Source organism: Oreochromis aureus, linkage group 16, assembly GCF_013358895.1.
Source record: "Oreochromis aureus strain Israel breed Guangdong linkage group 16, ZZ_aureus, whole genome shotgun sequence".
Classification (NCBI taxonomy): Eukaryota; Metazoa; Chordata; class Actinopteri; order Cichliformes; family Cichlidae; genus Oreochromis; species Oreochromis aureus.
The window spans coordinates 11,174,354-11,200,186 of record NC_052957.1 but is presented as its reverse complement, the minus strand read 5'-3'; the positions used below and the strand labels follow the sequence as shown (position 1 = coordinate 11,200,186).

The 25,833-nt window shown below is 40.1% G+C and overlaps 2 protein-coding genes across 4 annotated transcripts in view; one reads left to right on the top strand and one right to left on the bottom strand.

Moving 5' to 3' along the window:
- Nucleotides 1–10: 10 nt before the first annotated feature.
- On the top strand, nucleotides 11–13,688 carry LOC120433670. The gene is made up of 7 exons (XM_039600350.1): nucleotides 11–41; nucleotides 2,319–2,432; nucleotides 3,719–3,839; nucleotides 8,892–9,062; nucleotides 10,486–10,554; nucleotides 10,805–10,867; nucleotides 13,510–13,688. Exons 2-7 carry the CDS (start codon nucleotides 2,319–2,321, stop codon nucleotides 13,686–13,688), a joined length of 717 nt encoding a protein of 238 aa, XP_039456284.1. The 5' UTR covers nucleotides 11–41.
- Nucleotides 13,689–16,018: 2,330 nt separating this feature from the next.
- The window catches only part of LOC116323675 (alsin-like), a 32,612-nt gene continuing 22,797 nt past the window's right edge, over nucleotides 16,019–25,833 (bottom strand). For 2 of the 3 annotated variants that reach the window (XM_031744063.2, XM_031744064.2), the window contains 12 exons: nucleotides 25,057–25,134; nucleotides 24,769–24,905; nucleotides 24,452–24,607; nucleotides 23,600–23,714; nucleotides 22,245–22,402; nucleotides 21,521–21,619; nucleotides 21,200–21,382; nucleotides 21,047–21,092; nucleotides 20,874–20,935; nucleotides 19,838–19,987; nucleotides 19,118–19,214; nucleotides 16,019–18,672 (listed from right to left, as the gene is read on the bottom strand). In XM_031744063.2, coding sequence (XP_031599923.1) covers nucleotides 18,634–18,672; nucleotides 19,118–19,214; nucleotides 19,838–19,987; nucleotides 20,874–20,935; nucleotides 21,047–21,092; nucleotides 21,200–21,382; nucleotides 21,521–21,619; nucleotides 22,245–22,402; nucleotides 23,600–23,714; nucleotides 24,452–24,607; nucleotides 24,769–24,905; nucleotides 25,057–25,134 — 1,320 coding nt within the window. In that variant the 3' untranslated portion in view covers nucleotides 16,019–18,633. The remainder of the gene's footprint in view (nucleotides 18,673–19,117; nucleotides 19,215–19,837; nucleotides 19,988–20,873; nucleotides 20,936–21,046; nucleotides 21,093–21,199; nucleotides 21,383–21,520; nucleotides 21,620–22,244; nucleotides 22,403–23,599; nucleotides 23,715–24,451; nucleotides 24,608–24,768; nucleotides 24,906–25,056; nucleotides 25,135–25,833) is intronic. The other variant, XM_039600374.1, reaches the window with a different exon arrangement.

The following is a 25,833-nucleotide window of genomic DNA, read 5'->3' as shown; positions in this document are numbered from 1 at the left end:
AGGAGAGGACCTTGTTTCTACACCGTAGCCTCAATACAAAGGTTAGTTGTACTACTACTTCTTTTGGATCCTCCTTTTAGGGGTCGCCACAGCGGATCATCTGCCTCCATCTCACTCTATCCCTAACATCCTGCTGTCACACGCTCTCTTGACTTGTTAGCACATCTTCATTTCTGTCTTTAATCACCCCTAACCTGCTGCGCATCCTTTCCAGCTCGATCTCCGTCTAGCCAATCAGTACAAGTCCTTCCTTCGATCCTCACATACAACTCACTATAAGCCTTTTTCTTCGTCTTTGCCACCTCTCTCTTGGCTGTATGCCTGGCCTCCCAATGCTCATGTCTACTTCCTTAATCTCTCTGACTATCACACTTTTTCTTTGCTAACCTCTTCATTTGGACATTTTCCTGTACTTCACAATACCATCAGGTTTCCTGTCATCTTTTCTCTGTCTAGAGCAGGGTGCCCAATCCCAGTCCTCGAGCTACTGCCCTGCAGCTTTTAGATGCATCCTTGTTCCAGCACACCTGAATCAAATGAATGGCTCGTTATCAGGCCTTTGCCAGACTTGATGGCATGCCGAATTGGTAATCCAACTATTTGATTCAGCTGTGTTGGAGTAGGGATGCATCTAAAAGCTGCAGGACAGTAGCTCTCGAGACTGGGATTGAGACCCCTGGTCTAGAGGATACCCTAAGCGCCTTCTTGGCGTTTGCCCTCCCACTTGAGCTGTACTTTCCCAGTCATCTGGTAACTCTTCCATACTGCCCAACGCCTGTCTCAGCTCCGTCATGAACAACCGTCTTCCTTCCTCATTTTCCACCATTTAATTTTTGCCTCTGCCTTCACTTGCTTCTTTGTCATTACGTCCAACTTCATCCTACAGACTGCCATATGATGCCGCTTAGCTACATTCTCCCCTGACACCACCTTACAGTCTCTTATGCACCTTCTGCACACTTGTGTGCACCTATCTTCACTCTCATACATCACAATATGTTCCTCCTCTTCTTGAATTATGAGTTAACCACAGCCACTTCCATTCTTTTGGCAAAATCCACCAACATTTGTCCTTCTGCATTTCTATCCTTAACACAATACCTAACCAACAACTCCTCATCACCTCTGTTTTCTTCAACTACATGTCCATTGAAATCTACTCCAATCACCAGTCTCTCATTCCTAGTAAAACTCTCTACCACTTCATCTCACTCACTCCAGAACTCCTCTTTCTCGTCTACCTGACATCCAACCTGTGGGACATACACACTGACAACATTCAACTTAGCCTCTCTTCAGCTCTACCACACTATTCACATACTCTTCCTTCAGGATTACCCCTACTCCATTTCTCTTCCTATGAACACCCTGGTAGAACAGCTTGAATCCACCTCCAATGCTCCTGGCCTTGCTTCCTTGCACCTGGTCTCCTGCACAAACAATTAATCTACCTTCCTTCTTTCCATCATGACTGCCAGCTCTCTCCCTTTACCAATTATAGTCCCTAGAGTCCCTACTCTCACATCCACACTCCCGGCACTAAGAGTACACTTAGTACTCCCACCCCCTGTGGCTGAGTTGTACTGCATCTTCTAATAATGTACTTTAGACAAAATGGTGTAATGCTGAAATATTTACTTTTTTTTCTGTCATGGTACAGATTATTTCTGGCTTCAGCTGCAGTGTCTGTCTTAGCTTTGTAAGACTTTTCCAGGTTCTAACAAAAAAAATAAATACTCCAGTGGTTTGAGCTGAAGGAGAGGAGGTTGTCTGATATGTGTACTTATTGATTTAGGTATATTACATCTTGCAGTAGTATAGTTTAGTATAGCTAGTATAGTAACACAGAAGATGATTTTCATACGCTACAGTATGATTTTATTGCTTCACTTGCTTAGGTTGAGGAAGGTGATCATAGCAGTGTATTGTGGTGACAGCTTGTCAGACTGCTGATAATAAAATCTGCGGTTAAGAATGATGCTTTATGTACAGTGCAGAAGCACAAGGAGAAAGTAGTATTATGATAACTCAACATGCTAAACAGTGTAATACTCAGAAAGGTCTTTCCACCCTGCCGGAAAGTGTGAGCATTTCACAATGACAAAAACAAACAAACCCTTGTTTAGAGGTTATATTTTGCTGGCCAAATCAAAACTGTGACCCATCTTATCTGAAATTGACCACAATTGTGATATTGCTAGAGCAACTGCTGCAAAATGCATTAACACACACATTTACAAATCTGTGTTGTAGCAATAATTCTGTAATTTCTATTAATCTGTAATTGTTATTTGTATCTTTTTCTGTTTATTTTTCAGATGGAACAGCAGTTGTCCAGTGACAGCGACAGTACCATTATCATTAAACCCACTTCAGCTGATTCTGACATGGATACAAGTGTACCTGAGCTCAGAAGGACAGACAGTGTTATTGTAAGTTTATTCGTACAACTCGACTACAGATCTCAGATTTTTGTGCACAGAGCGCAAAGTGAATAGACGGTAACAGTCAAATTTAAAACTAACAACTAAGTGTTGTGGAAAAATATAATTACAATAACTATCCTGTACAATCATGTCACCTTCTTGGATTAAGAGCAAGCCTTGATAGAACGACTGTAAGCTTGAGACAAGGGGTTTCTCATTTATCAATATTGTCAGGGACACTGTTTAATGTCTTTTCTAGTGTCTGAAGTTCAGAGGTTTTAGTGCTTCAAGTTCACAAAGGTTTTCAAGGTGTTACAGTAATAACAGTAGCTTAAATTCAGTTAGCATTGCATAGGTAGTAATGTATGATTGCATTTAGTTTGCAATAAAAGATTTTAAGGAATAGCTTAAAGTACGTAATGACTTTTGTGATCAACTGTATATTCTGTATGTTCTCATAAAAGGTGATACATGTTATTTTTAAGCCTACTTATATTTTATCTGTGACACATTTTCAAGTCTCTTTTGTGTAGTGAGGCAACAGGATTCTTCATTGTGATAGGATCGTTTGGATCATTATTTCTTGTGAGGTGGTTTCAAAATGCCCATTTTATTGTTTATGCGCTATGACTAAAATTTATTTCTTTGAATTTGACAAAAGGAGCTCAACTGACTGTCATGCTTTTGTCACCTACTAATTAAGCATTTGTCAGTCTCATCCCCTGACAATCCTAAAATGCAATGCACTACTAAAATCTTCAGTTTACCTGGAACACAGTTGATACTTGAGTAGATACTATTCTACCTTACAAACATAAAAAATGTTCTTCAAAGGTAATTGATCCAGGTAAAAATTATATCATATATTTAAATAAAGAAAATCAATTTCTATAAACATTAGTGTATATATACAAAAAGAAAACAAAGTTCAGCAATTTCCTAGAAACAGTGTTAGCTTAGAGATTACATTGTCCCAGATGTTTAAAACTAACCTAAGTGACTGTTAATGAGTGTGACATCACAGCTGTATTGACAGTCTTTGGGTAATGACAGCATATCCAGACAAAGCCACCCAGGGTTGTTTGGTAAATGTGATGCAGCAGAGGAAAGATTACTTAATATGACTAGTTCAAATTAAGTTGTGACATGTGTGGTACGGTAAATGGTATTAATACCACTGTCAATACCAGTACAGCTGTTACAACTACTACTGTACTACCTCTGGTCTTTAAATGCTTGTGTGAGTGGAAAAATTTAACTAATTTCTTTCTTTCTTTCTTTCTTTTTTTTAGCTTACCAGACAAATGCTTGGATGCCCGTCTATATCAAGTTCTGACATCAGTGAGGAAGAATATGCTCCTCAAACTGCTGAAGAAAGTGACAGTTCTGCAGAAAGTATCATACGACACAAAAGTAAGAAGAAAAAGCACGGAAAACTACTTCAGGTAACTCTCAGGAAGATGTCCGACAACTGAAGAGAAGGTGTACCCTAACTAAATGCAATTCCTCAAATTCAAATGCTAAAGAATCCTCTTCACTTGATGCAGAAGACACAAACACATCTGCTTCATTTGATGACACCAGAGAGTCCACTTCAGCTGATTGTTCTGATGTGACGGTTATGACACTAAGGAAGAAGAAACATGGTGGCAGATTATACAACAAAAGTTCTACTGTAAGTTTTGCTGTAAACCTTTCAGCAAGATGGCACGCCATTTGCAATCAAAACACAAAGATAAACCAGAAGTGGCAAAAGCAATGGCTTTCCCAGTAGGGTCTAAAGAGCGGAAAATACAGTTGAGTTTATTAAGAAATCAAGGGAACCGTGCCCACAATAATGAGGTGATTAAAAAGGACAAGGAATGTTGATACCTCGTCAACAATCCAGTGTACCTGTGAAAGCCAGTGATTACTTGCACTGTATTAATTGTCAGGGTTACTTCAAGAGAAGGTCACTATGGAGGCACATGCAGAGATGTCATCTCAGCAGGAAGGTCAAAGGTTTAAGGCCAGGAACATCTAGAGTCCAGGCTCCGTGTAAATATGCAGAGCCAGTCCCAGACAGTGTCAATGCACAATTTTGGAAATTGGTACAAGTCATGCATGATGATGAGATAACAAATGTTGTCCGCAAAGAGAGTTGCATACTGAAATTTGGGGAGCATCTTTTCAATAAGCATGGACATGATGCCACTAAACATGACTATATCAGACAGAAGATGCGTGAGACAGGGCGACTGGTGCTCAAGGACAGAAAAATGGCAAGTTGAAAATGGTGTCTGATTTCTTTGTACCAGGTAATTTCCCTCATGTTATTGCAGCAGTGAAAAATGTTGCTGGCTTGAATGAGGAAACAAACACATACAAAACACCATCTTTGGCACTGAAGTTGAGCCACAATCTCAAGAAAATAGCAGATGTTCTTGAATGTGAAGCAATGATCGCTGGTGATGAGAATACTATTCGCAATGTAAAGGTGTTCAAGCAAATATGTGACACTAAATGGAGTGAGTGCATATCTTCAAAGGCTCTCAGAAATCTGAGTGAGGCAAAATGGAATACTCCACAACTTCTTCCCTTTACTGAAGATGTGAAGAAGATGCACCAGTATCTCAACATACTGACGGACGGAGTGTCATACAAAGCTCAAAGAAGAACCAAATAAGAAGCACTGGGCAGAACTTGCAAAAATCACATTGTGTGAAGTGATTATCTTCAACCGTAGAAGAGAAGGAGAGGTTTCCAAAATGATTCTTAATGCGTTCACATTGAGAGACACTTCATTGACTCATCCAGATGTTGAATTGGCTTTAACTGACCTGGAAAAAGAAGCTTTGTAGGCACTTCCAACGAATAGAGATAAAAGGCAAACGTGGAAGAAAAGTCCCCATACTCCTCACACCTGATATGATGACATCAATGGATTTGCTCGTTAACACTCGCCGAGATTGTGAAGTATTAGATGAAAATCCTTTCATGTTTGCGAGACCGAGAGCACTTACTCACATCAGAGGGTCAGATGTTGTTCGACAGATCGCGCAGAACTGTGGAGCAAAACAACCAGAAGCGTTGTCCTCTACTAAATTAAGGAAGCACATAGCCACCATGTCCAAGATCCTTAACTTAAAAGACAATGAAATGGATAATCTGGCAGACTTCCTTGGCCATGATATTCGAGTGCATCGTGAATATTACCGACTGCCTGAAGGGACGTTACAGCTGGCCAAGATAAGCAAAGTCCTTATGGCCATGGAACGAGGACAGCTGTCAGATTTCAAAGGAAGAAATCTCGACGAAATAATCATTGATCCACAAGGTAAAAATGTTAATAAATTGTCTATTTAAAATCAAGTATTTCACAAATCATGCAGTATTATGCAGATGGCCCATGAGGGATGAGAGCTCCCAGTGGTGTAGAGTAGCTAAGACTGTGCGTCCGTAAGCACGGTGGATGATAAGTTCTGTTCTTCTACACTGTCTACAAATGTTTGATTACTCATGAAAGGAGCTTTTTCTGAGGAAAATTGGTAGGAGGCCTCAAATAGGAGACTGAAAAGGGCTCATTTGTAATAAGCCTTTTCAGGTCATGTGTGAAATGAAACCAACCTGGTGGATACATTTGTGTTCTACCAACTTTCTGCAGACTGAAGAAACTCTCTGGCAGAGTAATAAAACACTTTAACCTAACAAGAAGTCCAATTGATGCATTTTCTAGAAAACGTCTTGATGCATTCTCAATCATCCAGGAAAGTAAATCTCCAAAAGTTGAATCTGTTCATCTGGACGTGGCGTTTTGTGGGAGAAACGTTTGCGTCACTCATCCAAGTGACTTCTTCAGTCTCAGCTGACTGCAGGTCAAGAGGAGCGGATCCGACGGAGACTGACTATGCTTTTAGATGAGCATACTCTTAAAAGGTGTTTGACTTCACTGAGAAGGCTCGTCTAGCACAGCACAAGAAGTCTAAGACCAGGCAACAAAGGAAGTTTGACTTACTTTTTTGTGCGTCGGAAACCACCACAAAATACGGAGAGTGTCCTCAGTGGCCAGAAGAGACAAGGATGCGACATGGAGGATGTGGACAAGTGGGTGAAGAATTTGTCTGACAGACAGCTCACCCAAACAGAGAAAAACATCCTTGCTAAAGGGTTGAATTTTGCCGTCACACCGAGACAAATCCCTCTAGTGGAGCTGATCACAGCCACAGAAACAGCAATTGTAACAACAATATTGCAGAAGTGGAAGCAGAGCAACTACGGACAAAAGTTTCGACCTGTCTCAGCAATGTTAAGCCCCAGCATCCAACATCACCATGGAGGAGAGGAAGGCACTCACATCACTTAGTGATGACACAACATTATCATCCTCCCGGCAGACAAGGGTAGGTGCACAGTATTGCTTAACCAGAAAGACTATCATGAGAAGATTTTGTCACTACTCAGTGATGAAAATACTTATGAGCCCCTGAAACAAGACCCAGGAAGTGGTTACAGGAAGAGGGTGATAGACTGTCTGAAGCAGTTAGAACAAGACAAGGCTATCGACCGGACCTCATACCACAGGCTGTACCAGGGAGTCTACACCAAGTCTGTATGGTTTACCGAAAATACATAAACAGGGTGCACCTTTAAGACCAATTGTCTGCATGATCAACTCGGTCACCTATAACATCTCCAAGTTTCTGGCTTGATCCTCAACCCGCTGGTGGGCAGCTCTGAACACCACATCCAGAACACCCTGGATTTTGTTGAGAAGGTGAGAGATGTTATTATGGAGGCAGATGAAACCATGGTCTCGTGCGACGTTACATCTCTCTTCACTTGCATCCCAGTCACGGGCGTTGGAGGTAGTCCGTGAGATTACAGGATGACCCCAACCTCAGCAACAGGACCACTCTCAGCATCGACCAAGTGTGTTTGCTTTTGGAACTGTCTTCATTCCACCTACTTCACATACAAGGGTCAGTTCTACAGGCAGAAACATGGGTGTGCCATGGGCTCCCCAGTTTCACCCATCGTGGCCAATTTGTACATGGAAGAAGTGGAAAAGAGGGCTTTGGTATCCTACCCTGGAACACCACCAAGTCATTGGTTCAGATATGTGGATGACACCTGGGTGAAAATCAAATCTCAGGACGTACTACATTTCACGGATCACATTAACTCGGTGGACCGACACATCAAATTCACCAGGAGGATATGAAAAGTGGCAGGTTAGCCTTCTTAGACTGTGAGATTTCCATCAGTAATGGGGACATCTAAAAGCTGGCGTGTACCGTAAACCTCGCATACGGATCAGTATCTAAGGTTTGACTCTCATCATCCACTGGAGCACAAACTGGGTGTCATCAGGACGCTACAACACAGAGCGAACACCATCCCCACTGACACAGCGGCCAGGGAGGCAGAAGAACAGCACATCAAGAAGGCCCTGAATAAATGTGGTTATCCCAGCTGGACTTTTGTCAAAGCTGGAAAGGCACCTAAAGAAAGCTCCAGCTGATCCAGGAGAGAAGGACAACCGCTGCCCAGGCAAAAACCTGTAGTGATCCCATATGTGTCAGGAGTATCGGAACAGTTGAGACGCATTTTTTCTAAACACCGGGTCTCTGTGGATTTTAAACCCCAAAACACACTGCGCCAAAAACTGGTCCACCCCAAGGATCGGGTCCCCGACACAAACAGAGTAACATAGTGTGCGCTGTTAAGTGCCAGGAGGATTGCCAGGATTTATACATCGGGAAACCAAACAACCTCTGACGAAGCGGATGGCACAACACAGAAGAGCAACCTCATCAGGCCAGGACTCTGCAGTCTATCTACACCTACAGCCCAGTGGACACTCTTTCAACGATGAGGATGTACACATCCTGGACGGGGAAGAACGCTGGTTTGAGCGCGAAGTCAAGGAGGCCATTTACGTGAAAAGGAAAGACCATCTCTGAATCGAGGAGGGGCCTAAGGGTACATCTGTCACCATCTTACAATGCTGTGATTGCAACCATTCCCCAACTCTCTGTGAATGGTACTCATGGACATTGATCAGTGTTCTTTGATCAGTGGGTTTTGGTCAGTGATTGTTGATCAATGGTCATGGGAATTTGCATAATTATGATTAAGGAACTGACCTCACAGCCCATTGTTCCTTCAGTGGGCTGGTTTCAGTCATTACGCAAATGTACTGTTTATAAGGTTTGGGGAAACCTGCAGTCAGCTGAGACTGAAGAAGTCACTTGGATGAGTGACGAAACGTTTCTCCCACAAAACGCTACGTCCAGATGAACAGATTCAACTTCTGGAGTTTCTAGAAAACTTTATCTGGATGACGGACAACCTTCAGACAAATGCGTATACAGAGCTTTAACTACAGCTATCCTCCTCTCCCTATACCCTATTGTGTGATACTTCTTAACATTGCTTAGGAGCAGTCTTAATGTTTTTTTTCCAAATGGTTGCTGTGTTTCCCAGAGAACGTAGCTGTTGACAGTGATGCATCAAACAGTGAAGATGAGGATAACACGAGTGTGACAGATGCTGCGTCATCTGCTGCGTCATCTGCTGCGTCATCTGCTGCGTCATCTGCTTCACTCTCATCTGCTTCACTCTCATCTGGTTCACTCTTATCGACAAAGTCTTCAGGTATGTTGCTAACTTGTGGATTACTCTGCTGTTGCTAAAGTATTACCATTAACATAAGGGCTATTGCAGGTTAAGAACAAGAAAAAGATACCAGATGTAGGTTGCAGTCATATCATGGATTCACGCTATAACTTGTCAGTCTCTGTCACAAATGCAGCTGTGGAGGTAATGTCAGAGGTGAAGCTTTTATCACCTCCTTTAAAAAATGTAAGTAGTTAAAAAAATGTGAGTTTACTTTAGATATCCAAAGAACTTATTTGATGTATATTTAATATCTCTGGTCCCGTATGTAGGTAGGTAATGAGATGTATAGCAGAATTATGTCACTGAACCGCTGGCTGGCCAGGAATTGAAGGAAGCTGGGATTTCAGTTTGTGGATAACTGGGCTTTTTTTCTGGGGCCGCCCTGACCTGCTGAAAGCGGACGGTCTGCATCCTACTGGAAAAGCTGCCGCTATTTTATCCAGTAACATAGACAGCGGCTTAAAGCAGGTTTGACATTAGGCAATTAGCATTCGGCAGGTCACAGGTGATTAGAGAGCCTGCTAGGTTTATTGGTTGTGCACTGCTGGAGTCTATTAGCTTAGCTAACATGTCCTGTCAGGAAATCTTCAAAGTATAGTAAGACTGCAAGAGTAACCAGACCTATAACACTGAGATTGTCTGCCACACAAACTGAGTCCTGTGTAGCCTGGAAAGTTTAAGTCCATAGTTTATTACAACTTAAGTTGTAATGAACTTTATTAACACTTCAAAAGAGCAGTGAGCGAGATCAGTGTATCTGAAAATGCAGTTGTGGTGTTTGTGCAGCAGCCTCTCTTGTGTTCTTTTTGGCTAAAGGCAGAGCTCAGCTCCCCACACAGAGTACTCTTTCTGTTGAATGCTATTAATTAGATAAACACGCAGGAGATGTTAAAAACAGTACATTTCAAATTGTAGGTAAATCTCTAAGTGGATGTTTTGGTGTTACTGACACTGTGTAACTGATTTAAGTTGGTTTTCATCAAAATAATGACACTTGTCTCAATGTTTTGGTATGTAGTCTCCTGTAACATCTAAAAGAAGGTAGAAGTTGCAACAGATTGTGTCCACATTGTGATGGGTCTGTAGTGCTATTTCCGAACTCTGAAGATATAGGTCCTGTGATTCTCTCTGCAGTCCTGACTGTTCTTTGTAATCTTGTTTAGTTCACTTTTGTGGCTGATTCACACCGGTGATGTCGGAACAGAGAACACATTATTGCAGTGTAGAACTGGATGAGCAGCCCTTGTCCCATTCGTAATAGAAGATGTTGTGTTTTATCTTTAGCAAGTGCACTAATAAAGCTTTGAAGAACATTTTCTAAGTGTAGTCTTTGCTGATGACAAGATTGCTTTCACTGTGTTGAATATTTATTTACTAAAATAACTTTTTTTTTCCACAGACAAATCAAGGATGAAAAAGAATTCTACTACTGAAGTTGGACAAAACAAATATCCACAGTCAGACAAAGGTAATATTTCTAGTAATTGTAAGACAGATGATTGTGGATTTTCTTTTGAAAGACATTACTTGTATAGAGGGCACGCTGTCCAGTGTGATTGCTAGCTTTTATTACTGTGATGTCTTTTACTTTTTCTGTCATTTTTATTTAGTACATTCATTTAACATAGTGTATTAGGAAATAGCAAAGGGAAGTTTATTTTGTCAATACTCTTTGCATTTATTGAAAGTCCTTCTCAGTTTTGTTCTTACTTTGACAGGAATGTCAGATGAAGAGATGCCACTGAACATTGAGGTCTGTGTTGAGTCGCACAAAATAACGGGTAAGCTGTGATTATCTTATTTGCAGAGGTGGGTAGAGTAGCCAAAATTTGTACTCAAGATTAGTGTTACTTCAAAATAATATTACTCAAGTAGAAGTAAAAAACTAATCCAATAAAATGACTCGAGTAAGAAAGGACTTGGTGAAATGACTACTAAAGTAGTAACTGTTTGATTGTAATGTATGATATATTTTGAAAAATTATGTAATTAGACAGAAAAATATATTAAAAATGTGCAAATTCTAAATTTCAAATAATAAATTAAAGAGTAGAAATAAGTAACATCTTTACAAAATAAATTAAAGCACAAACACATTTAATTTCTTGTCACAACTAGATGACATCTCTCTGGTAGAAGAAATGGTAACACAAATCACAAATCTACTCAAGTAAAAGTAAAAAGTATTGTGCAGTAAAACTACTCTTAGAAGTAATTTTTTTTTCAAAATATTACACAAGTAAATGTAACGGTATCTGGTATAATGGACATTTTTGCTCCAGATATGTCTGGTAGTGCTGCAGGTTCTTCAGTTAATAGTTACTGTATTGTGTGTGCTGCTATTGCTGTGAACCATTATCATTATACCCTCACTGTGACCCTTACAAAAAGTATTGTTAAATGCGTATTCATTTCACATGTATCAAATTAAAACTTAAGTCACCAGTTGTGTGACAGTCACAACACCAGAGTGCTTCATTTACAGCAACTATGTTCATAGTTAATCTGCCAGTCGTGTTCTTTAAGTAAACTAGTAAGTAATTGAGAGGGAAGTTCTATTGACGGTCTCTTCTCACTGATAGTTTTATTTTTTTAAATTTATTTCCCACACTCTGTTCAAAAGGTAAAACATCATGTTACAACAATGTTTGACAAATTATTTATTTAAACATCAATCAATTCTTTCATAGTTTGTTTACAGTTAAATCGCTGCAATGCATTATGGGCATTTCTTGTACTTATACTTGAGGAATACCAACAAGTACAAAGTACAGGGAGTGCAGAATTATTAGGCAAGTTGTATTTTGAGGAATAATTTTATTATTGAACAACAACCATGTTCTCAATGAACCCAAAAACTCATTAATATCAAAGCTGAATGTTTTTGGAAGTAGTTTTCAGTTTGTTTTAGTTTTAGCTATTTTAGGGGATATCTGTGTGTGCAGGTGACTATTACTGTGCATAATTATTAGGCAACTTAACAAAAACAAATATATACCCATTTCAATTATTTATTTTACCAGTGAAACCAATATAACATCTCCACATTCACAAATATACATTTCTGACATTCAAAAACAAAACAAAAACAAATCAAGGACACTCAAAAGCCTGCCATCCATGGATTCTGTCAGTGTTTTCATCTGTTCACCATCAACATTGCATGCAGCAGCAACCACAGCCTCCCAGACACTGTTCAGAGAGGTGTACTGTTTTCCCTCCTTGTAAATCTCACATTTGATGATGGACCACAGGTTCTCAATGGGGTTCAGATCAGGTGAACAAGGAGGCCATGTCATTAGTTTTTCTTCTTTTATACCCTTTCTTGCCAGCCACGCTGTGGAGTACTTGGACGCGTGTGATGGAGCATTGTCCTGCATGAAAATCATGTTTTTCTTGAAGGATGCAGACTTCTTCCTGTACCACTGCTTGAAGGTGTCTTCCAGAAACTGGCAGTAGGACTGGGAGTTGAGCTTGACTCCATCCTCAACCCGAAAAGGCCCCACAAGCTCATCTTTGATGATACCAGCCCAAACCAGTACTCCACCTCCACCTTGCTGGCGTCTGAGTGGGACTGGAGCTCTCTGCCCTTTACCAATCCAGCCACGGGCCCATCCATCTGGCCCATCAAGACTCACTCTCATTTCATCAGTCCATAAAAGCTTAGAAAAATCAGTCTTGAGATATTTCTTGGCCCAGTCTTGACGTTTCAGCTTGTGTCTTGTTCAGTGGTGGTCGTCTTTCAGCCTTTCTTACCTTGGCCATGTCTCTGAGTATTGCACACCTTGTGCTTTTGGGCACTCCAGTGATGTTGCAGCTCTGAAATATGGCCAAACTGGTGGCAAGTGGCATCTTGGCAGCAGCACGCTTGACTTTTCTCAGTTCATGGGCAGTTATTTTGCGCCTTTTTCCACACGCTTCTTGCGACCCTGTTGACTATTTTGAATGAAATGCTTGATTGTTTGATGATCACGCTTCAGAAGCTTTGCAATTTTAAGACTGCTGCATCCCTCTGCAAGATATCTCACTATTTTTGACTTTTCTGAGCCTGTCAAGTCCTTCTTTTGACCCATTTTGCCAAAGGAAAGGTAGTTGCCTAATAATTATGCACACCTGATATAGGGTGTTGATGTCATTAGACCACACCCCTTCTCATTACAGAGATGCACATCACCTAATATGCTTAATTGGTAGTAGGCTTTCGAGCCTATACAGCCTGGAGTAAGACAACATGCATGAAGAGGATGATGTGGACAAAATACTCATTTGCCTAATAATTCTGCTCTCCCTGTATAGTCCAAGTGTACCTATAGCTTTTGTTATACTCAAAGTATCAGATCTGGTCATAAGGGGAGTCATGTGATTACACACCAACTTGATGCTCTTCTTTTTGAATAACACGGTAACTGTCTACTTTATTCAGGAGCATCACAAACCACAAGAAGGAAGTGGACTGAAGCAGAAATAAAGGCTGTGGAGAAGACTCTAATGGAGTACATCAGCTCTGGAAAGGTTCCTGGGAAGGCAGAGTGTCTCAAATGTATTGAGACTTCACCATTAGCATTGAAAGAGAGGCGTTGGGAGGAGTTAAGTTTTATGTGAAAAACCGAATTGATGCTTTAAAAGCGAGAGTCTGTGAAAAGAAGGTAAAAGCTAATGTCAAACAAATGGAACATAAACAGCTTCAGTTACAGCAGTTAAAATTTTCTCCTGTTTAGAGAAAAAAAAAAGGATTGTTCATTTCAACCAGGCAATTGTCACGGTGCTGGGTCGGGGACCCAGTGTTCTATCTTTGTTATTATGGCTCATGTTTTGGTCCTTTTGCCCCTTGTGTTATGCTGTGACCCCTCTGTTCTGTGTCCTGTCATCCCTGCCTGTGGGCTCCCTCTGTTCCAGTTTAGTCAGGTCCCTGTGTTAAGCCCATGTCTCTAAGTCTGTCTTCGCATGTGTGTTTTCTGTTTTACTTTGAAGTTCTGTGCCTCATGTGGATGTGTCTTGCTTTGCCCTCGTCTTTGTGATTTGTATCAGCTGTGTTCCTCGTGTGTTCTGACGCTCCTTGGTATTCCCCTGTGTATTTATGTCGGCGTCTCCTTCAGTTACATGTCGCATCGCACCCTCACCCTGCTGTGTTTCCGCCCGTGTATCCTGCCTGCTATTTCCTCAGTTTATATTCTCAGTTTAAGTTAGTTTGTGTTCAGCAATAAAGCTGCTTTTTCGGTTCACTTTCGTCTCCGTGAGTCTGCATTTTGGGTCCACCATTTCCTGCGCTGCGTCTACACACAGCCATGACAGCAATGGTACATTAGTATTGAAAAGATTGTTTTCTTTGCTGTTCAGGTTAAGTTTGAGCAGGGAGTTTTCTCTCACATTTAACTACAACTATATAATTTGCTGTGGACTGAATTAAAGGGTCTGTGAACCCTTTCAAAAACCATGCGAGTATAACATGTGACCATACTTGTTTATACTAAGTTTTCTTTTCAGTCCATGTGTGCCTTTAGGTTTAGTGTATTAATACTTTGAGTTTATGCAAGCATGAGATGGAGAATTTGTTTTTGATTGGTGGTGTCTTTTTAAATTATTATTGAATTTGGAAGGCTAATTGTAATGATTAGTAGGGGTCTGCAAAATCTAAAATAAATATAAAAAAAATTGATAAATTATATTTGGATAAGATTAGATAATATTGGCCACATTAATCATACAATTAAGGCAGAATTGTTGTACTGAAGTAGTCTTAATTAGGCTGGGGTCTAAAATACAAAAGTGATTAAAACTGTCTTAATGTCTTCTCACATTCACTGTTTTTAAATGGGTAGACCACATGAAGCAGAATGTTAAATGTATGAGCACATTATACATATTAAATCTTCAGTATTTGGTATCCCCATGTGGTATTTTGATATTTCAGTATTTCTTTTTATACTGTATATCTAAAAGATAAGTTGGGAAGCTAAGCTCTTTAGTTGAAACATTTTTTTATTGAAAGCAGAGGCCATTGCACAAATTTTCCAGTGAACAAATACAAGTGGTAATGACAAAATAACAAAAACAATATAAAAATCAATAAATGAAAATATGTAGCAGACACCATTCTCTGAAATCCAACCAGCTCTTGAAAGCTTTTTCATTATACCAGCTTTTATTACTCTGGGTTGTAAATTCCTATAAATAGACCCTCTAACTGTAAACGTGCAACTATGTCACCTGGTGGTGGTTTGTGAAAAGACATAAAAGCTGTGTCCCCACCAGGTAGAAAAACCTGACAAAATTGGATTTTGTAAATTAAACAAATTGTGGTACCAAAATAGATGTTTGGGCCCTAAAAAATTAAGAGTTCAAATTATGCCTTAATAATACCTCTATTACATTTAGAAATGTTGTGTCCCCACGCCACCTCCTAGATGGAAGTCCCCACGTGGCTGGAAAAACGTGTGTGTGTGTGTGTGTGTGTGTGTGTGTGTGTGTGTGTGTGTGTGTGTGTGTGTGTGTGTGTGTGTGTGTGTGTGTGTGTGTGTGTGTGTGTGTGTGTGTGTGTGTGTGTGTGTGTGTGTGTGTGTGTGTGTGTGTGTGTGTGTGTGTGTGTGTGTGTAAGTCTTCTCACTTCCATCAGACACTGGTACTTGTTTCTTATAAACAAACTCTCCGAAAAACCCTCCATCATCCTTCTCAGCTCTACACCCTCTTGTGCCAGCCTCACAAACCTCAATGTCGAGTCTAAATGTTTCACCCACATGTGCAAAAGAACTAAATAACCCTCAGACCACACCTATTCCTTCAAATATTTGGAGCTGTTTCCAGGTGTCTGTAGCTCAGAAGTTAGAGCAGGTCATCTACTAACCTGGTTTGCTCCCGGGTTGCATGCCAAATATCCGTGGGCAAGATTAACCCCAAGTTGCTCTCTGATGGAGTGTGAATGTTAGATAGAAAGCACTTGTATGAATAAGTGTGGGTATAAAGAGCTCTGGGAGAGCAGACAGGTGCTGTATAAGAATCAGTCCGTTTGCAAACACTCTGTGCTTCGAAGGGGTGCTGATCATTTTTGAAACAGTCGTAATTTTAATAAAACGAGGAGACGTTTCCAGAATTAAAATAAATTTATTGCCTTTTTTTAAAATAAACATCTCAAATCAGTCTTTACTCAACATTCATCAATCATTTTCCCCCCCCAAATCAACTCTTTCTACAAGGTTACAAAAATATACACCCGGTTAGAAAAAAATAATCACCTTAAAGATGCTTCCTAGTCTGAAACATGTTTTACATATTAGCTCATCAGTTTTAATTACTTTATTTTCCTCTAATGGTTTCTCCCCTCCAGGCAGACACTGGCTTCTCTTTAGGAAATGCATGAAGCCGGAGTGCTGCTGTACAGTGCATTACAATTCTCTAACTCAGAGAAACTTGTGAGAAACTTCACTACTCTTCATTTATCTCAAATCAACAAAAATCAGTCTGAGAGCTGAAGACAGTGTTGATATTTGGCTGAGGCTCTCTCTCCTTGAACCTGATAGGTCCAAAGATTTAACCCTGTAACGCAGACTGTATCATACTTGATACATGAGTTTTTGAGATCTGTACATCATCAGTGTGACTGACAATCACACAAATCATTTATAAACTACTATTTATTTTTTTTTTAAAGCAATAGATTCAATAAACACTCCAGTTTCAAAAAGGGTCAATTATTTCACGGCTCAGGCTTTACACCATGAACTCTCAGTAACTCTCACTGCATTGCTTTTAGTAGTTTCAAAAAACTAAATCAGAACACAGGTTTAAGTGACTCTGCCAAAAATAAAAACATGGTGGAGGTGGCAGTGAATACAGTGCAGCTTTCAGTAACACTGAAATTACAAATCGTCAGTCTCAATGATGCAAACGCATCACAGTCCTCAGCTCACTCAAATTTAGATGGATGCTGTGCAGGTTTGTGGTAAGTCTTCATAATTTATAATCAATATCATTAATTTAAACTGTATTCGAATCATAAATAAAAAATAAAATCCTTTTAAAGTGACAAAACTCCCTCATGTCTTATTTTTTTTCTTTGAACATACATGTACACAACATTAAAAAAAATATTATTCTGAGTCAGCTTCAAGGGATCAAAACAGCCTAAAAGTTTCATTAACTAGTTGGACAATTGTGTTTTAAAAAAAAATCTGGATATGCATTAAAACACACACAGAGTAACAATTACGACGTACATGTGCACACCATTTTCTCTGAACTGAGATGTTCATGAACTTTTCTGTCCAACTTTTTGGAAATGTTGCAGCTTTTCTTAATAACACAAAACAAAATAAAAAAAAACAAACAGAAATCCGAAAACAAAAGAAAAACCCTGAAATGTTCTTTTCATGCAGTTTGATGCAAAAACATGACAGATGACAGATGTAGATTCCTTTTGCACACTTTTGCCGGCTGAACGTGGAAGTAAACTAAAGCTCAGAAACACTCGGCGTCCCTGGATCTGAAGATGATATTCTTAAACATGAACATGAGAAGAAGCACTCAGATTAAAGGAATGAAAGTTTCCTTTATGCTGAGCTGGTTCATCCTGTTCAGCGAAGGACCAAAATCGGTAATCCTGATGGTCACTTTATCCTGGTTAAAAATATCAGAGCTGTAGGAGATCAGAGTTACGTTTGTGTGTCAGAGTTACAGTTTTAGTTTGTTAACGTGCATCGCCATCGGCGGGATGCCCAGTTTGATCGAGCTCTGTCTCATTCGGCTGCTCAGTGAAAAGTGAGTGCGTCACTCATACTCAAAATAAAATTGAGCTAAAATGGAGGAAAATCTTTCAGTCTCACAAAGCAGCAGCAGCAGCACATTATTCTGGTTTAGAGCCAGACTTTAACTTTAACTGCAGCTGCCACATGCTGCACATTCAGTGCACCGTAGCCCACATTAGCCTTCAACAGTGTATTCATCCAAAATCTGCTACCAAGAACACACTCGTCATCTCTCTCCCTGGTTTTCCACTGCATTCAAATTCAGCTAAATAAAAACAACGACCGCAGCTTTAACAGCCTTAAAGTTCCCTTTTGAAAACTGTTTCACCCTTAGAAAAATATTTACATCGTTATTGCAGTTATTAGCACCGACTTTTCCCTTTAAAACACAGTCATGTTTATCATCTATGATGTAGTTAGCGCTCTTTGCCTCCAGTTTTCATAGAAAGCAGATGAAATCGGTATAATATACACTGTATATTTACCAGTCAGGGAAACACTGTAAAATATAATTTTCATTAAATAGTTCTGAAACTCAAATGGAAGTTAAACTGACACGTATGACAAAGTGCATTTGAAAATGAAGGTGCAGTGTCGCAGCCTGTCCAGAAGAGGGCGCTACGCTCCCACTGTATACAGACCTGCTGAGGTTGTTGGATAGAAAAAAGTGGAGTTAATGAGAGGTGTCAGACCTCCTGCTCGGAGGTTAAGCTCCCACATTCCCTTTGCTGTGCACGTCTGCAGCCTCGATGCAGCTTCGGTTTGGTTATGGCACTTCCTGTCAGCGCGTGGCATCCTCCTGTCTCCTCCTACGCGTTCGTCTCCTGCTGGATCTGGATGTAACAGGCCTGTGGCAGAGACATGGTTTAAAATCCTGCACGCATGACGGACGAAGAATAACTGTGATTGGAGTCACAGCTGAAACAAAAACAACAATTTGGAGATTTCCTGAAGTTTTACAAAGATTTTTTGTTTCCTTCTGAGGAACTATGGAGACAAACCCTTATTAACCAGGGAAACCAGCACGCCGTCACGTTCACAAACAGGCTTATAGACATTTCTTATTGTAAACTGACACAAAACTAGGAATTTGTGTTTCTCCTGGATTGAAGCAGCGTAAATAGAAAACCTTTTAAACAAAGGGTCCATAAAATTATGTTGAAACATAAAGAAATATCCAAATATTTGGATAATATTTAATTTACAGAATTACTGTAAAAACATGAGCATTTCACAGAGTCGGATACTTTTACACCTTTTATGTAAATGTGTCTGGGAGTCGGCTGCACTCACCTTTAGTGTTGTGAACATCAGTCCCAGCTCTCCGTGCTGAATGTTGGGATCCATCAAATCTTCTATGAGGCTGATTTCAGCTCCCAGGTTTCGGATCCTGAGCAGCAGAATAATGTGTAATGTGTTAATTAGATGTTTATAAAACTACTTTCAAAGAGGTGGGATGGTACAAATGAGAAGACTGCGAACTTGAAAACCATCAGGACTGGTTTGGTCCTCTTTGACTTGCTTAGTTTGGTTATCACTTCTTGTACAGCTACTTCAACAACCTCCAAGAAAATAGCTCAGGATGGAAAATGCCCTTCATTCTCTTACAGATATAAATTCTGCCAGTGAGCACTTATAAAATGTTCAGTTTTTTTAATCATTATAAATATCACGTATTTAAAAAACTGAGGCTATAGTTCCCACACGTGAATCTCTAAAGAGGGGACACAAATGTTTAACACTGTGAGGTCTAAGTCACCGGCTAGGCTGACACCAACCCTGAATTCTACTCCTTTGTATTTGGAGACAAGCTAAAAGTACTTTTTTGGGAAAAATATAAGTATTTTTGATAAATATCAGGTAGACTGACGACTGCTTTTGTCCCCTGATTGTCAAGACTTCAATAAAAGCATAAGGTTAGGGTAACCAACACAGACCTCAAATATCACCAATAAGGCAATACAGACACCTCTTACTACATGCAAATAAATGCATGAATGTGTGATAGGATACCTGGCTCTGAGCACCACATAAAGGAAGAGTGGGAACAGATCATCCATGCACCAGAGGAAGTCACCATCCAGCAGAGGCTTCACCTCCAGAGTCAGCTCCTCAAACGACTTCTGGATCACCATCAGCTTGTCTGACGGAGTGAATCTGGTGCTGTGTAAATATGAAGGGTTGAATTTTAATACTCAACTCATGAATTTACATTATAAACTCATGACATTTCAACATTTTTATTATTGCATGGGTGTGTATCCCTTTACCAAAGTCTCAATAGTTTGTGATCAAGCATCACAACATCTATTAAAAAACCAGCTGAGTGAAGGAGTCCCAGGGTGTGCTTGAATAATCAGCTGCTAACTGAGTGAAATGACCTGAAAGTATCTGTGTGGCAGTCTTCATAAGAGCTGGGCAAATTCTCTAAATGCTTAGGAAAGGTGTTTTAATGCTTCCTTTAGGAGAGGATATAGTTGAGCATCCTTGATGAAGGGAAAGGAGACAATAGCGACATCCCATCCGAGTGATCACCCATCCGACTATCCTTCTTTTTAACCGCTTACTCAGTTCACACAGAGAGCTGCTGGCTGCTCTGAGGTCAGCAGGAGAGTGTAGAATACTGAGCACCCTCGAGGAGACCCTCCATCACAGTCAGGAAGCTCCGCCCACCAAAGACCTGAACATCTGTGCTCAGGTTCAGGATGTGAAGGTGGACGTCAGGATCGACAGCATCATCCGTCACTCTGAACTGAGCACAGCTGATCATTCAGTGTAGGGACGCTCTTCTTCATGGCCGACAAGTGAACCATGAACTTTATCCCGCTTTAATAAAATCTTCTTCTAAGGAGTTTTTTTTTACTTGTGTGAAGAAACATTTAAATTTTGAAAAGGTTATGTGTTTGTAACCAGGACATCTGTAAATTCAGTTGCAAATTAATCACTCTTATAGATACACAAAACTCTAAACCATGAATAAAAGCTCCATTTTTCATTTTTAGTGTCTAGTCATCACTAATGACATTGTGCGAGATCACAGGGCAGCTACCTGATCTGCTGGAGTGTTTCTACAGCAGAAACAAAACAGGCGTCTTTGCTGCTGGACACAATCTGTAATGCATGCAAAGAGATACAGTTACAGACAATTAAACAAGAGCTGCAGCTGTAAATAAAAGCTGCAGATCTAGACTGAAAATTACATAAAGAAAAAAACTGCCTCACCTGCTTTTTCTCCCCAAGAATTGACATCCACAGCGGCCAGAACTTCCTAAAGCGGAAACATTCAAATGACACAAAACAAACAAACAAAATGTTTTTTTTCTAAAGAAGAAAACCTTTTTATATCTTTACTTATTTTGTGTGTTTTGTACTCACTCCTGCACTTCCAGGAAGCTGAGCAGCGATTGGTCAGGCTGTTTGTTGAGTCGGAGGATGCGCTCCCAGTACTCAGTTTCCTCCTGCTCCTCCTGCAGGGAGTACAGAGTAAAGAGAGGAGGATAGAGTCGAGGGAGCAGCAGAGGGAGGAGGAGAGAGGAGGAGCTCACCACCATAACACAGCTGGAGGACAACGTGGTGGAGGAAGAGGAAGAGAAAAACACAGATGAAGAGTCAGGAAAACTTCATGTGTCCTGTATGTGTGTGTGTGTGTGTGTGTGTGTGTGTGTGTGTGTGTGTGTGTGTGTGTGTGTCACTCACCCTTGCCCTGTTGTGTAAGAGTTGCGTCTGCTCTTAGATGGAGAGGTGGGGGCATCTGGGAGGACGCTGCCATCGTCCGGTAATCCTGGGAATAAAAACCTGTAGACAGAATATTACACCCATATTTAGTCAGGTGACAGACATTATATCACACATACATATATAGTAAAATTTATTATATACAAGAGTTTTATTTAAGTTGGTTTCACCTTCAGTTTCTAAATCTAATAAGGGCTCAGTCCCTGTAAACCAAATCTTAAACCACAGTCCTGACTCCCTCACAATCAGCTGATTGATTTATTTTTGGTATAATAACTTTAATATGACGACATGTCATGTCTACTCTCAGAGTTAAAAGCCCTCAGAGTCACAGGGGAGAGGTTGTCTTATTTTTTTTCCAAAATTGTAGAACTCTTATAACTTAAGTGCACGAAAAATCGACATGAAATTTTCAGATCCTTGACATAAAGTCGGTTAAATCTGACCTGGAAAATATCTGCACAGGTCCATGGTGAAATCATATGCACAAGTGCAAGTGGTCAGAACAGGATTTCAAGGTAGCGACTGAAATGTAGCAATGGCACAGAAAGCTGCACTAAGATGACCTTAAACAGGGAAGCAGCAAAATTTCCTAATTTTCGGAACACAGTCCTGGAAGTTTCTCCAGTGTCAGACCCGTGTATAGAAACTCTTTCCTGAGGGCCCAGCAAACAGATGAATCTACCTGATGACGCTGTAGAAGTGCGTGAGGTAGGCCAGGACCTCTTGGACAGCCTGCCTGAGCAGCCTGCGGTTTGATCCCACACCGACATACGTCATCCTGTACGCTGTCACCAACGTCTCCACCAGCCAGCCTAGAGGGTGGTGGGGGGTCTCACATGCCTGATGCACACACATACACAAACATCTATTAACAAAAACAAAACTACAAATAACCAGAAGACTTTCTTGACTCAGGAAAACAGCTCATGATAATCAAACCGTACCTAACTTAATCTTTGTAATATCCCCTCAAGATCTTCTTCGCGTCTGGACGGCTTCCAGTGCGTTCAAACATCATGTGATGGATCATCACGGCTGATCAGGGCTGGGTCTCCAGTTGCCACAGCTATTACAGTTTCTATTTTGTAACTAGTTTGATTCATTTTATTTTGTTTTGAATTCAGTTTAGTTTCAGCTGAGAGAGTGAATTTCCCCATTTCTGTTTAGTTATTAGCTTTAGTCTTAAATTCCTAAAATATGTGTCAGTAGTTATTGTTATTGTATCTTTATTTCAGACATATAGAGTAAAAAACGATATATACAAGTACACATACTTGCATTTACATGTACAAATATGAATATATATGTAAATACACACACGTATGTGCTCAGACAAAACAAAAAAAAGAAAATACATAAAATAAAATAGAGTCTAAATGACATGAAATTACAAGTGTGTGCTGGAGTGAGTGAGATTTAGATAGTTCATAATGAGTACTAAATACAAATGCAACGTTTTTTAAAGGCAGCTGATACGTAATCTTGGCGATTAAGTATCGAGGTGTGACCAACGTGACCTATATTTTTATTATTTCCTTATATTTTAGTTAATTTAGCAAAGCGTTTCAGGTAGCTTTCTTTTTTTTTTCTTTGAAAATTCAACTTCTAATTTATGTATTCTTTATTATCTGAAAAGCCCCAAAAATGTAAATTTTAATTTATGTTTTCTATTGTTTTATTTTTGGCTTCTCGGCACATACTCTGGCTTCTCCCCACAGTCCAAACACATGCCTGTTCGGTTAACTGGAAATTTTAAAATGGACTTGAACTGTTGTTGGCCAGTCTATCACAGGCTGATCTGTCTAGCATGCAACTGTGTGCAGACACACAACCTCCTCTCACCGCCCGCCTCCCTGCTAATTCATCCACTTTGTACTTTTACCTCTGCCATGCACACTGGATCTCCACTGATCAAGTTGGGAGGACATCCAAGTTTTTGATCACACCATGTACACACAGTCCTATCTTCCCAAAACCATTTGCGTCTGTGCCTTAATGAAGGATAAATCTGTTTATTTAAATGTATGATCACTATACCTTGGTGAGGTATCTTCGTATGTTGTCGTAGTTTGCTGCAGTGACAGGGTCTTCATACTGAGGAATAAACTCCAGACACTCCAGGACTTTGGTCTGAGACCTGCTGAGGTCTGGGCTACAAACATACAGCACACAGACACATCCACTTATTTAAGTTGACAACTGTATACATAAGACACGATGAATTATTATCACACAGTGCGGCCCATTAAGCAGTTTGGAAAGTTACATATTTCTTCTGCAGGAGCTTCAGCACATTTAGTTTAAAGTAAAATGATAAATTCTGCATTAATGTCTCATTTTTAAAATGTGTAGGTTTACATCATTATAAAAACTGTGTGGCAGAGCTTTCACTTTAACAGATACAGTGTTTTATTAATGCCACTGTGGCAGTTACACTGTCAGCCAAACATGCTGAAGCATGACAGAACCACCGCCGTGTTGGATGGATGAGGTGGTGCTTTGAGTCATCAGCTGTTTCCTGTCAGTTTTATAGAAGTCTAGGGGAAAATGACTCTACTTCTCACTGAATTTATGACGGCAGTAAACACCTTTCTGATGAATTTATGTTCTCAGTTTTAGATTTAAGTGTTAATATGATATTCATTTTCGTAATTATGGTGCTATCTGAGGTAAAAAGTACAATAAAGAAGTTTATTATTGAACCCTGATTTTAAAAAAAAAAATCAGGCTACTGACTATTAAAATGTTGAAAGTGAGCCTTTGAAACTGGATTTCATCAACCAATGTGTGACCTCAAGTTGGCTACATCAATCTTTTATTTGAAATCTGCAGTCTAAACTAACACACATTAAATCTGGGGCTTTGATGTTGCGTCCTTTATGTGTCTACCTCTGCCGTCGTGCAGTTGTTATTGTAACAGCGATGTTCTCCCAGGCCGTCGTCCTCTCTCCTTTCCCAGCAGCTTCGCAGCCCAGCCGACTCCAACATTCATCAAACACACAGATCCACCTCTGATCTGCCGGCACGGCGTACTGACCCAGTCTGCTGCACATGTGCAACATTTTCAAAGTTTTAAATGACACGGCATTATATGATTATACCCTCGTAACAGACAAGAAGTTGACAAATAAAAGCCTGCACAAATCAGGAGCACTTTTACATGCATTATTATAAAACCAGCTCATTAAAGTGCAATAAATACTCACTTCAGGCCATTCTTCTCCTTGTTTGGAGGTTCATCAATGCCTGGCTTTGTGTATGTTCCAACCACCTTCAGCCCTGAGCTCCACTCTCCACTGAACTGGCCGTCCAGACTGTCACCATTAGGCATGGTTAAAATCCCCTGAAGGAGAAGGAGAAGAGGAGTGAATGAAACTTGTTTTAGAGTATTTTTAGTAACAACTGTGATTAGGAAAAAAGGTAGTTTTGAAGACTATCAAAATAAGACCTTTGCAGACACCAAGTCTTAAACAAAGAGCAGAAATGTCTTCTACCTTCCCGCTGATGGTCCAGTCGTCAGTGAACTCCCCATGAAAAACTGTGTCATCGTCTGACATCAGCAAACCCAGACCCTGTCAGAAATCACACAGTACATCAAACGTGTCACCAACACGATTAAGATTTCATCACTATGTTATATTTATTTACATTTCATCATCAGGTCAGATTTAAAGGCAGGCAGGACATTTTACTAGTTCAGAATTCAAATTGCACCAGTTCTACAACATGCACTACAAACTGCAGTCCAGTCACAAATGTCATGGATAAGATTAGAAATTTATCGATCTTGAGGGAAACTCTTGTGTCTTTTATGTGCTTGGTGCAATAGAAATATAAACAGTTGCAAAACAAGAGACATCTATAGTTAAAATTTAAGTAAATATAAAGTTGTTGTTTTTTTGTTAAAATGTCTGACTCAAGCTAGGAACATCCCAGAAAACATTTTGCAGTTGAAAAACATCATTTTGATGTTGTTTGACACCTACAGGCAATTTAGAATCACCAATTAACCCAACATGCATGCCTTTAGACTGTGGAGGAAGAATGGAGTGCCCGGAGGAAACCCACAGAGGGAGAACATGCACACAGAGGGCCTCTGTCTGGCTGGTGGATTCAAACCCAGGACTCTTTTGCTGTGAGGCAACAGGGCTAACCACTGTAACGCTGATACTGGAGGGCAGAGAAGTGATAGGTGTGATCACCTCGCAACAACTGTGACAGAATTTACATGTACATAACAATCAAAGGATTAAAATGACCATGTATTTTAA

Coding starts and splice junctions, on each gene's coding strand:
- LOC120433670 (XM_039600350.1), top strand. CDS start 2,319: ATGGAACAGCAGTTGTCCAGTGACAGCGACAGTACCATTATCATTAAA. Junction 10,555..10,804: donor ATATCCACAGTCAGACAAAG/GTAATATTTCTA, acceptor TTACTTTGACAG/GAATGTCAGATGAAGAGATG. Junction 10,868..13,509: donor TGAGTCGCACAAAATAACGG/GTAAGCTGTGAT, acceptor TACTTTATTCAG/GAGCATCACAAACCACAAGA.